Source organism: Diplotaxodon limnothrissa, linkage group LG22 (genome assembly GCF_057381915.1).
Source record: "Diplotaxodon limnothrissa isolate DT_005_m linkage group LG22, D_limnothrissa_male_GT1.1, whole genome shotgun sequence".
Lineage (NCBI taxonomy): Eukaryota > Metazoa > Chordata > Actinopteri > Cichliformes > Cichlidae > Diplotaxodon > Diplotaxodon limnothrissa.
In genome coordinates, this window is record NC_140616.1 from 25,679,236 (window position 1) to 25,691,777 (window position 12,542).

General features: G+C 43.4%; 1 protein-coding gene across 1 annotated transcript; it reads left to right on the forward strand.

The window, feature by feature from the left end:
- Positions 1–218: 218 nt before the first annotated feature.
- Positions 219–12,320, forward strand: trak1b (trafficking protein, kinesin binding 1b). The gene is made up of 16 exons (XM_085346126.1): positions 219–269; positions 393–509; positions 587–687; positions 816–921; positions 1,010–1,088; positions 2,069–2,199; positions 2,303–2,377; positions 2,474–2,611; positions 2,691–2,767; positions 5,190–5,438; positions 5,552–5,829; positions 9,540–9,658; positions 9,838–10,039; positions 10,252–10,357; positions 11,245–11,370; positions 11,726–12,320. Exons 1-16 carry the CDS (start codon positions 219–221, stop codon positions 12,318–12,320), a joined length of 2,550 nt encoding a protein of 849 aa, XP_085202252.1.
- The last annotated feature ends 222 nt before the right edge of the window (positions 12,321–12,542 follow it).

Consider the following 12,542-nt stretch of genomic DNA (forward strand, 5'->3'; position numbering starts at 1 on the left):
GGAAGTGTTGCACGCTATACGTGGTACATCCACTTCCTCTGAGTGTATAAATACTCTTTGTGTTACATAATGGGGCCGTTTTTGCATGCAGTCACACATGTTTGCAGATCACAACTCAAGTGATGGGATGACCAGAAGGTCATTCGGTGTTTTGATGTTCGGTTGGGTTTTCTTTTTTTGTTTTTTCCACAGTGCTATGTGCAGACAGAGTGGGCCAGATGACGAAAACCTACAATGACATTGATGCTGTCACACGTTTGTTGGAAGAGGTGAGGTATTTTAATTTTGCCAGTTCTATGAGGGTAAATTGAAGCTTTTCTTTTTTTAATCAGACCAAATGATAATGAGATGTTCCTCTCCTCTGTTTGCTTCTCCTACATTGCAACCAATAGAAAGAGAGAGATCTGGAGCTTGCTGCAAAGATTGGCCAGTCGCTCCTTAAGAAGAACCGGACTCTCACAGAGCAGAAGGAGTATTTGGAGGAACAAGTGGGACAAATCACAGAGGAGGTATGCCTCACAGAAATTTAGACCAGGAAAAAATGTTTTGGTGCTACAGGTGTTGAACAGTACCTGTCCTCCTGCAGGTTGCCCAGCTGCACCATGAGCTGAACCTCAAGGATGAGCTGCTGCAGTTTTACACCAATGCAGCTGAAGAGATCGAGGATGAATCCAGCAGCTCCCCAACGTTAGTTTCCTTTCTTAATGTCACTCCTAAAATGTGTGAATACTGTTACCATTTCACAGGTGTAAAAATATAACCTCACTTGTACTGGCTGTAAATTCCATGATAAAATTTGTGTTTGTCTCCTGAAGGGGTAAAAAAAGCAAAGTGGAAACTGCTTCAGGAGGCTTTGTGAGCGACACGCTCCAAAAGAAACTCAAAGAGCTGGAAGAGGAGAACCTGTCACTCCGCTCAGAGGTATCACACGCAGTATTGAGGAAAACACGGGAGGTGAGTTACCGAAACGGCTCAGATATTTTGTGTAATTATGGACGTCTACTCGCAGGCTAACCATCTAAAGTCAGAGACCGAAACTTATGAAGAAAAGGAGCAGCAGCTTGTGAACGACTGTGTCAAAGAGCTCAGTGAGTTTTGTCTTGCCACCAATTTCTTTTTTGGAGCTTCTGTGTGTGAAATTGCCTGTTTTTCTTTACACAACTCCCTCCGAGAGTTTGCATGCTGCGTAATATTTGAATAAAAACACAATGCAATCATTCTACAGTATATAATATGGCTGCAGCTTCCAGGGCAGAATATTGAAGCCAGAGTGGAAGTGCCTTAAATCTGGATTCTACTGGATGGCAAAAGCTGTGGTAGACTTCCAGTCCTATATGTAACTGTCCCAAAAGTCTACGAGAAAATGGCTTTATGACTTGACCTCTTTAAACACTTTCCTGCTGAGTTTGACTTGGTTTGGATCATGCTGGATAAAAAGTTAAGTCTGTGAAGGGTTATCTTTGGTAACAAACTCCAAGTTCAATAGCTGATCATTTTCACATTTTGTCACATCTTGTCAAGTAGTTGGTAGTAGTTCGAGTTTGTTGTTTCATAGTGAGACTCTGTTTCTTCATCACATCTGCGGCTTTGCAATAAAGTAACAGCGAAAATGCATCGTCAAAGCAGTACTTCAGAAATCATTGAGTGATGTCATGGTAGCTACATCAACCTTTTATATTGTCTATGGCAATGACGCAACTCATTTAGAATCATATCTTGTTACAACTTTATCTAATTTTTAATTGGATTTAATCAACATTTTTGAAGAGCAGACAACAGACTGAAAAATATATAGTGAAAAAATGTTTTTTTTTGTGGAAGGGTGGAGTGTCCACTCCGGGTCAGGGACAAGTTCCTGCCCCAAGTGGAGGAGTTTAAGTATCTCGGGGTCTTGTTCACGAGTGAAGGGAGCGGGAGATCGACAGACGGATTGGTGCGGCGGCCGCAGTGATGCGGACGCTGTACCGGTCTGTTGTGGTGAAGAGGGAGCTGAGTGTAAAAGCGAAACACTCAATTTACCGGTCGATTTTTCTCTGTGCTCTTTTTGAACTCCCTGTCAAACTTTAAGGGTTGTCCAGTCTTCAGATTTCTGCCATAGCGGAGGAACTGGCCCGTAAGACTGAAGACGCATCACGACAGCAAGAAGAGATCACACACCACCTCTCTCAGATAGTAGATCTGCAAAAGAAAGCCAAATCTGTGAGTATATAAGCACACAGGTATATACTTTGACTGGTTATATTTTTACTGGTCTTGTCCTGTTTAGCTGTTTGCTCAGTCAAAGCTGCATTTGTGTGTCTAGTATGCAGTGGAAAATGAGGAGCTCTCTCAACACCTGCTGGCAGCTAAAGATGCCCAAAGGCAGCTCACAGCAGAGGTAACTTCTCTTTGCTTTCCAAGCTTGTCCCCAATCACAGTTTGTTCCCTAAATACTGTGAATGTGAGTTTAATTGCTGTGTTTACAATACAACAGCTCCAGGAGTTAGAAGAGAAGTACTCAGAGTGCATTGAGATGTTGCATGAAGCTCAGGAGGAGCTGAAGAACCTGAGAAACAGAAACTACCCTGCAGGAACCCCACGCCGCTATCACCCGCTGGGACTGTACCCGATGGTGAGTTACTGTAAAAGTGTGTGTGCCTCTCTTTGCTTGTAGGCATTGTCTTCCCCTCTTAAAAGTTTATATGTTGCAGGACTCTCTGGCAGCTGAGATTGAGGGAACGATGAGGAAGGAGCTGAGTCTTGATGACCCAGAGTGTGAAGAACAGAAGTAGGTATTCATGCATGCATACTAGATGCCAATTTCCAAACATGGGAACAGGTTTTGGAATTGTTTGATCAAAAGAGTTGGCAATAAGTAATGGACAGACAGTAGAAATAGCCAAAATAAATATACTACGGTGAAAAGTAAATGCATAAGTAATTGTCAAAAAAACTGATAAACTAGCCAGCATAGCTCACTAAAAGTCTTTTCAAAACTTTTTCTAAAAGTATACATAAGCAGTAGCGGTTTTTGATACAGGCGACACGGGCAGTTGTCCCGGGCGGCATCATGGTGGGGGGCGTACTCACGCTGCCCCGACATCAGCCAGCGCATATTGGGAATGGCATAGGCACCGATCGGTTTTCTATCGCCCATTTGCTGGGAGTAAGGGCGCCCTCCGTTTGCGAGGTGCGCCTGCTGCTTGCGGCACAGGAAGGAGAGGGCGGGGCGGCGGGGGATTCTCTGGCTGGCTGGAGCAGCATCTAATAACCAACTTGCAAAATAAAACAAAATAAAAACAAAACAACAAACACGAAAACACCAGACATTATGATACAGACTTATAATGTGCACCGATGTTTTTTCGAAATTCTATAAAGTGAGCGCGAGAGCCCTCGGTGCGCCTGCTCGCTGCTGAAGTCAAAGTAAACTTTATTGTCATCTCCGCTACATACAGTCCAGTATATAGAGAGACGAGCCGACGAGGCTCCAGTTACAGCAGTGCAAGTAAACAAACAATATATATAAGAAGAGTAAGAAAATAAATATACACTTTAGGACCAGGGGTAAAGGGATCAGTAACAATTTAAAATTTATAATTTACAGTTTGATGATTTAAAGTCTCACACACAACCCGTCGAAAGGGGAGGGGGGGGTGGGCTGCTTCCAAATAGAGCACATTTCATTGGTAATATTGTAAATCCAAGCCCCTTATCTAGTCATGATTTGAATCCTGGGTTGTGCGAAATCCAGAGGGAGTGTTCGCCCGGGGCGCCAAACAGGCTAGCACCGCCACTGTACATAAGCATAGTATCTAGTCAAAGTTATGAATACAGTGTATAGGAGAGGAATGTAACCACTGTGACCTCACCTACTGAGTTTGGACTTTTGGAAATGTTTAGCTTTAGCATTAGCATTGTAGCCACTGTCATGTTCTTTTTTAGAAGCCTGAAGTTACCATGTCTGGATGAACAGGTGGTGTATTAAATTATCAGCTAATGCTAGCAGACTTTTATTTAGCAAGCTGTATAGCTAAAATACACAGACACTGTTAATTTGTGCTAAATACCAGATCTGATACAAGAGGAGAGGATTAGCTAAACTGCTAAATATCATTCTAGCTAAAATTGATAGCTATAATAGTTAAATTGTTTAAAAAAATAGTAACAAAACCTAATGAATACACTTATAATAAAGTAGTAGCTTAAACTAGGAAAAGACTGGTTAAAATGTAAAGTGTAATGAAATGAAGTGTAACTGATGAATGGTAATCATACAGAAATTGCTTATTAAATCGCTAATAATGGACACTACTGTCTATTAGCTGTCATGAAGTTCTGTGAAAAACTAAGCACACCATGTTAAAAGGGTAAGTTGCAGCCAGGTGCTTATAATCAAATGCACTTGATTAACTGATCATCAGCAAGTGTGGGTATCTCTCTTTTGGCAGTTTCCTGGTCTGTAGCATTCGGGTATGTGTTAACATAGTACTACAGTCTTCCTAGTTGTGGGCGTCCAAAAAAAATCACCCAAAGTTCAAACCATGCAATGCTTAAGAAACTGCACAAAAATCGAAAGCTACTTCTTGGACTCCACTGCTTTCTGGAGACTTCTGGTCATAATTCACAGCCATCTGTCTGACAGCTAAATCTTAGCATTAGTGACAATGATCCCAAGCACAGCAATAACTGTGCAAAAGCATGAAAAAGAAAAGAATCAAGGTTTTGTAATGATCCAGTCAATGTCCAGACCTCAACTCTACTGAGTTATGTTGCAAGACCTTAAGAGACCTGTGCACAAATGAATGCCTGGAAACCTCAATAAACTGAAGCAACATTGTAAAGAAGAGTGGACCAAAATTCCTCCACAACAATGTGAGAGATGGCTTAAGTCCTAGAGAAAACAATCGCTTCAGGTTATTACTGATGGTTCTATAAGCTACATGGAGTATTAGTTTTTCACAGAACTCCATAGTGTCACAAGAAAACTTTCTTTTTCACACGGCCATGGTGGATGGTGTTCTTCACTCTGATTGTTAGTCGCTTTAAACACTCGACTTAAAGTTGGGATTTGTTTAATGTTAAGAGTTCAAATAAATGTAACCTTGGTGAAGCGTTCTTGAGTCCATCTTTGGGAGTAACTTAGGTAAAAAGGTTTGTGAACCACTGTTGAAGAGCATCAGTATAATACTATGTTTGACTGTGTGCAGGGTCCATCGGAAACGTGTATTTGAGACGGTCAAAAATGTTAACCAGACAGTTCGTCAGCGTTCTCTGACTCCAACCAACTCCAACATCCCGGGTTCTAACCAGTCCCTGTCAGCTCGAACGTCACCCCAATCGAGTGGTCTCTCCACACCCCACTCCAGCATATTTGGAGGTGACCTTAGTGGAGAAAGTGTAGTCCTTGATAACCGAACGCAGAGCATCCTAATGGAGACGGCATCCAATCAGGACAGGTAAGACCGAGATAAGCTGCTGTCATCTGCATGAATCAAACTCAGTTTTCTCAAGAATGATTTTATTTTAAAACATTTGATTGATTTTTGTTTTAACCCTGCTCTGTCAACAGCACAGAGGGCCAGGAGAAGAAGGCAAGTGGGGCAGAGGACTTGCGGCTTGCTCTGCGTCGCCTGTCTTTGCGCCGACAAAACAATTTAAGTGAAAGGCGCTTCTTTGAAGAGGAGCGAGAGCGACGGCGGGGAGGGCACCCTGGACTCCACGATGCCCTCAGCCAGGAGAGTCTCTTAACCCCATCCGAAAGCATCATGTCCCTCGGAAACCTCCACCTCTGGGCCTCGCGAGGGCCCTACCTCCCCGACAAGCTTCAGATCGTCAAACCACTCGAAGGTGAGGTAGAAAGGGAGCACGGAACGAACGGCAAGGCAGGGAGGAACCTGGAAGGAGAGAGGCACCGAGGGGCCGGGGCAAAAAAAGGGAGCAGGCAGGGCTGGGGAACAGAGGGGGAGAGGAGGCAAGATGGCAGTCAAGGGGAAAGGGAGAGAGTGTGGGGATGGACGAGGAAGACTGGAGCTGGAATAGAGAGGGAGAGGGGAAGGAGGTGGGCTAGAGACCGAGCCGGCAGCAAGAAGATGAGGAGTGCGCAAGAGTGGACAGAGAGGCCCCTGTCTCTGATGCTCTTCAACTCTTTCTGGTCTCTGATGCATCATCACAAGTCTGGCAGCTTTGCATCTCCACACAGCTATTACAAAGAAACCCAGCCCAGAGGGTGGCTTTGAGCACTCATGCACTACACGGAGGAAGTAAGACGGAGTCTATCCAAATCACTGGCTGCTGCTCATGAACTGATCGGGGGCTAAAAGGGGAAACAGGCAGACCTTAGGTCTATACAGTGTGATAGAGTCACATTAGTATTCAGTCAGCATGTACAATTAAGGAGCTGGTGTCTTAGATTTAACCTTAAAGAAGATTATGCTCATTTCCAGATCAGTGCCAAATATTTATTACTGGACTCTGTGCTAGATTAGTTTTATATGATTCACAGTTCAAACTAACCTTATTTATCTTTACTGAACCTTGGTACCGTTGTCAGAATCGGACTGTTGTGGCTTCCTGCCTGTTCTTTTTAAGGCGCGTGTTTTCTGATTGGTTGTCCCTCGCAAACAGAAGGTTTAACTCTACTGACAAACAGTGTTGCCAACTTAGCGAGTTTGTCGCTATATTTAGTAAGTTTTCAGATCCCCTTAGCGACTTTTTTTCTAAAAAGCAACCCGTGCCAAAGCGCTCATAGGCGGCGGATCGTCCTCACGCAGAAGTCGCCCCCAGCTGCTGTCAAAACAGGACATGTTCACCCAGTTGCGGCCCTAGCCTGTTTGGCGCCCTGGGCGAATACTCCCTCTGGCCAGAGAAACACACACACACACACACACACACACACATATATGAAGAGAGAGAGAGTATGCATTGTATGCAAACGGCTACCAAACAGCCATCATAATTCGTCATACAATGAGAACAGGAAGAATCAACAATTGACAATGACTAATTAATATTAAAATCTGTAACATAATGTATTGTTTGGAGTTTAGTCTGTTACTGCTACTATTTCTTCTTGGACCAACTGTAACACACAAAATTTCCTTAGGGATTAATAAAGTATTCTGATTCTGATTGTTTCAGGATGACCTGCCATTATCCAATGACACATCTGCTTACCTGTATCATTTGCTCGTTTCTCCTCATCTTCTTTTCTATTTTTTCTAAACTGAGGACCTGATGGCTTTGAACTTTCTTGTCCATCTTCCATTGTTTTTAATTTTGCACTCCAGTATGAACACCCATCCCCCAACCCGAGGATCACCACAACATAACCTAACAGACCTACACCTTAGTTCACAGATTCACTTTGTCTAAGGTTTATTTCTGAGATTTCACACAACCCAGGATTCAAATCATGAATAGATAATGGGCTTGGATTTACAACATTATGAATGAAATGTGCTCTATTTGGAAGCAGCCGGTCCCCCTCCCCTATCGACGGGTTGTGTGTGAGACTTTAAATCATCAAACTGTAAATTATAAATTTTAAATTGTTATTGATCCCTTTACCCCTGGTCCTAGAGTGTATATTTATTTTCTTACTCTTCTTATATTTATTGTTTGTTTACTTGCACTGCTGTAACTGGAGCCTCGTCGTCTCGTCTCTCTATATACTGGACTGTAGCGGAGATGACAAAGTTTACTTTGACTTCAGCAGCAAGCAGGCGCACCGAGGGCTCTCGCGCTCACTTTATAGAATTTCGAAAAAACATCGGTGCATATTATAAGTCTGTATCATAATGTCTGGTGTTTTCGTGTTTGTTGTTTTGTTTTTATTTTGTTTTATTTTGCGAGTTGGTTATTAGATGCTGCTCCAGCCAGCCAGAGAATCCCCCGCCGCCCCGCCCTCTCCTCCCTGTGCCGCAACAACCCGCGCACCTCGCAAACAGAGGGCGCCCTTACTCCCAGCAAACGGGCGATAGAAAACCGATCGGTGCCTATGCCATTCCCAATATGCGCTGGCATGATGTCGGAGCAGCATGAGTACGAGTAAATTTTTATTTTTTTCCGATGCCCGTGATGCCGCCCCACTACGATGCCGCCCCGGCAAACCGCCTGTGTCGCCCGTATCAAAAACCGCTACTGTGTTCACCCCTACGCGTCCAAACTGCAAATGAATCGCGCATGAAGCCGCTGCTCCCGCCCTAACTATAACAGTCGGTTCTTCTTTTACTCTTACTCTTTGTGGATCACAAGGTTTAAAACTACTTTAAAAACACACACAAACAAACACAAAAAGTAACTCCGCCAGACTGCCTATTTCGGGTTACTTTTGCCGGTACCAAGCCTGGATAAAGGAGGAGAGTTGGAATTGTGACATAATAAAAAAACAATAATTGCTAAAAGAAATTTAATTTGTAGTTCTAAATATATCCTAAATGCATTTAGGCTGTTTTTTACTGACTTTATGTCTCTTCCACAATGTTATTTCTCTCTCCTACAACATAGTTTGCAAATACATAAGCATCACCAATTATGCTAATTAAGTGATGACGTCATTTAGCGACTTCTAGCGATTTTTAGGACAACCAATAGCGATTTTCCTTACTGAGGAGTTGGCAACACTGCTGTCAAAGTTGACAAAATTAAGGAAACCTGCTCTTGCTGGCCATTAAGAGAAGTCTGAATCGCGAGCTTCAGGGATTATTTGCACATACTCTGAGGTCTTTATATGAAACTTTGGCTATGTTTATTATGATATGTAATGGTATACTCTGTATGCAATAGAAAATAATGCTAAGTAGAATAGAACCACTCAAAACATGTTCCTTTGGCCTGTGCTGCCCTCTGCTGGTAATATTTTATACTTTATTTAAACTGAATCTATCCCCCGTGCAGAAGCCCTGATATTGTGGATTTGTTTATATGTATTCTTATATATTTATACACGTTGTTCTGTCCATATTCATTCGTAACTTAGAATTTTTTAAGCTTTTTCATTTTTTCACTGCTCACTCTGTCACCTCTTTGCTGTCTGTTTATTTTCTGCCATTAATCCATGTGGCTGTCTTAATAAAAAGATTCTCATTCTGCTTTGCTCCTCCATTTCATTTCCTTTTCATATCATTCCTCTGATAATCATAGCTTTTTGATATTCACCTTTCTCTGCCATCCTCTTCACTTATAGTATTAGCTTCATCTTCACTTTTTTATTGAATGGATGAGCTCTTTAGAGAAAAGGATCTAAAATACTTTTTGTTCTTAATTGCATGAATTACTGGCTGACACTCTGAGATATGTGTGTGCACAATATCGGTTTTGTTGCTGTTACTGCTAGTTACTTCTCAGTTACATATAATTCTTAAAACCTGTTAACGTAGGAATGCCTTTTAAAATGCTAACAAGTATTTTCAGGAGATTTAAGGTATAAAACATCTGCTGAAGGTAAAGCAGCCAGTTGAAAACGTTTCATATTCCCCTAAATGTTTTTTTGTCTGTGTGTTTGGAGATGGTGCAGGTGGAGTTAAGTACATTAAGTTAAATCCACTTCTCTCCACCAGGATCTGCCACTCTGCACCACTGGCAGCAGTTAGCCCAGCCTCACCTGGGTGTGATCTTGGACGCCAGGCCAGGAGTTGTGCCAAAGGGCTACAGACCTCTAGAACTAGAGCTGGAGCAGGTCTGTGTGTGAGGTTTCTCTGCGTGTATCTGTTGTGTTCACGCTAAACCATCTCCGTTGATTACATGTACCGCTGTATTGGTTTAAACGTAGGCCCATCCTCTGGTAACGAGAATCAAACCTTATCACCTGTAAAGCACTCCTCTCCCTTCCCTGCATGGCTCTTTGTTTGTGTTAAGGCGTACCCATGGGGCGGCTTTGAGGAGGATGAACCAGGAGAGCAATACTTCCAAAATCTTCCCACCTCTTCAGCTTCTGCCTCACCGGCAGTGGCCCCCACCTCCAGTACAAGTGACGCCAACCTCGTACAGCCTTCAGTCACCCTGGCCCCACCTTCTCCGCCCTCACCATCACCACACCTCAGCAACACCGATGCTCTGGGTGAGGACATATAGCAAATTTTCATTGACTCTAAATACATTATACTGCCAAAAGTATAATTAAGAATGGATTTCACTCAAGTTCATATGCGTGTGAAGGTGAGCAAACACTTCTGGCAGTATAGTGCATAAATACTTCCACATTGTTGAACATGTGTAAAAGGCTAAAATGTGGTGACTGACAGTGACGGGCTGTGTGTGTTTGACTTCCAGCTGCATACTACCCAGGTAAATGCATGGCTCACACCAGCTCCACTTACACCTTTACAACCTGTCGGATCCTCCATCCAACTGATGAGCAGACGCGGGTTACGCCAAGGTGAGTGGCATCATTAAGTGTCTGTGATCAGAGTCGACTCTTTGTTATTATTCGAGCCACCGAAAGTCACACATAGTGTTAGTTCAGGCAGGTGATGAGGATAACAGTTCTCACTATGGGCACACTCTTTAAGCTCCTTTAGCCTGCCTATACCTGGTGCACATCTGCATGCTGCTTTGTAACCCACCTCCTCCCCAGCATAACCTTTTAATGCTACTCTACTCAGAGCCGGGGGCTTGTTGAATGCTTCCCAGAGCCATGGACATCGTTGCACATGGAAATATCTTTTTTCTTTTTAGAGTGACCCTGACTAAATTTATCTATAACTGACTCCTGCAGAGTTGAGCTTTTCTGCTAAAAATGGTCTTATAACGACGCTTAAAATGAAACTCTGGCTCTGAGTTTTCTTTGTATTATTGTAGGGTCTTTACCTTACAATAAAAAAAAAAAAAAAATCGAGTAATTCATTTTTATAAAAATTAGTAAATGTTTTTCTTCGAGAAGCTCACCCTTTTAGAAAGTTAAAACGGCACTTAATGCCACTTCACACACTGTAGTGACAAGAAAAATTAAGTGGGAAAAAACGAATGCAGTTCTTAAAAAAAGTCATTTAAATACGCCGTTCAGATGCATCATGTTTCTAGAAGCCGAAAGAGTGCTAAATGTGCACTCATTCTGAATTTGATTGGATCTCACAGGACGGGTCTAGGCAGGACACTTAGTCAGTTTTCTGATAGACAGTGGGAAGGTGCTGAATTATACATGCAGCTGCTTATATTTTGAACACCCGCTGTAGTTCTGGTTTTAATGATGAGACCATCTGAAAGTGTGATTTATATATTTATATTTTTTTGTTAACCTAGATGAAATCTTCTCATTCCCTCCAGTTTAAACCCAGTGCCTGCATCGTCCTCCTGTGTGATGACCAGCACTCTGCTGGGTACTCCTGCTGCTACTCCCTGCACGTCCCGCAGGCTCAGTCTCAGGCCCTCTGAATCCTCAACTAACCTCAGGCAAGAAACTGCATATTCTGACATTTTCCTTTTTATTTAAAAGACAAAGTAAAATCAAAAGATTGTTTTAGCTAATTTCATATTTTATATAATGTCATATTTAATTGAGTGCATAGAAAAAGTAAGTTTGCATTCAACTGCATGAGATCACAGACTTGTGGTATTGTAAGCATTAATGCCTTCCCTCTCTGTCGGGCTGAATGCTTCCTTTGGTTGACAGGTGTAGTTCCTTGGTTATAGCTGGCTGTTTATTTGGATAAATAATCAGCAGTAAAACTATATGCATTTGAGTTTGGTGTGAACTGTTCCTCTAAGAAAGGACATTATGTGTGTATTTTGTCTCATGTCTGTGCAGAGATGCTACACGCACCACCAGCACCTCCCTGGGGTTGGTACGTCTTCTCCAGGAGAGAGGAATCTCAGCAGCTGTGTATCACCAGAGCCAGGGCCTGGAGCAGGGTCAGGGCAGCGGAGGAGTCCTATTAAGCACCTCCATTGCCCCCAACCGAACACCTAATCCCGATCCTATGCGACCCTCGACCCCTCCAAACTCTCCCACAAGACAGGGAGCTTCAGCTGTGCCAAGCTCCGCTGGGTTTGACTTCAAGAGTCCTTCTTATGAGAACTTCCTGGCTTCCAAACCAGCCCGTTCCATCCTGAAGGAGGTGACAGGGGGGATGAGAGGCAGGCAGCGAGGCAGGGACTGTGAAAGCCAAACAGACGTTAGCGTGGCCGTCCACAATCTGAACCTGGTAGACAAGGTGAAGCGTCTGGGTGTGGCTGGAGCCCCCGGAAGCAGAGCAATGAGCCCTGGTCCCATGCTAGGGCCTCTGGGTGGACTGCGTAGATCTGGCTCCCCTTTTGGACCTGATGGAATGAGGAGGAACCGGAGTTATCCAGGCATGGTAGGAGCCAGCATGGTCATGAAAGCCCCAGGGCCCCAAGAGTAGTCTGGATAGCTGCTGGCCAACAGGGTAGATGAGTAGGAGCCCAGCAGGGCCAAGGACTGGCTGTTGATCAGTCACCTGGAGCCCATAAAAATATTTCCACTGTACAACAGCAACATGGCACTACTGACCTATTTCTAATCACAGCTACAGTTTTACACAAACACTACACCTCTGTAGTGCTTTACAGTGGTGATTCACGCTTGAACGAAGAGAAAAATAACT

Bases quoted from the DNA above. Each gene is read 5' to 3' on its own strand.
- trak1b (XM_085346126.1), top strand. From the start codon at position 219: ATGACGAAAACCTACAATGACATTGATGCTGTCACACGTTTGTTGGAA. The intron at 2,200-2,302 runs GTGAGTATATAA...TTGTGTGTCTAG, and splicing joins TGCAAAAGAAAGCCAAATCT to TATGCAGTGGAAAATGAGGA. The intron at 2,378-2,473 runs GTAACTTCTCTT...ACAATACAACAG, and splicing joins AAAGGCAGCTCACAGCAGAG to CTCCAGGAGTTAGAAGAGAA.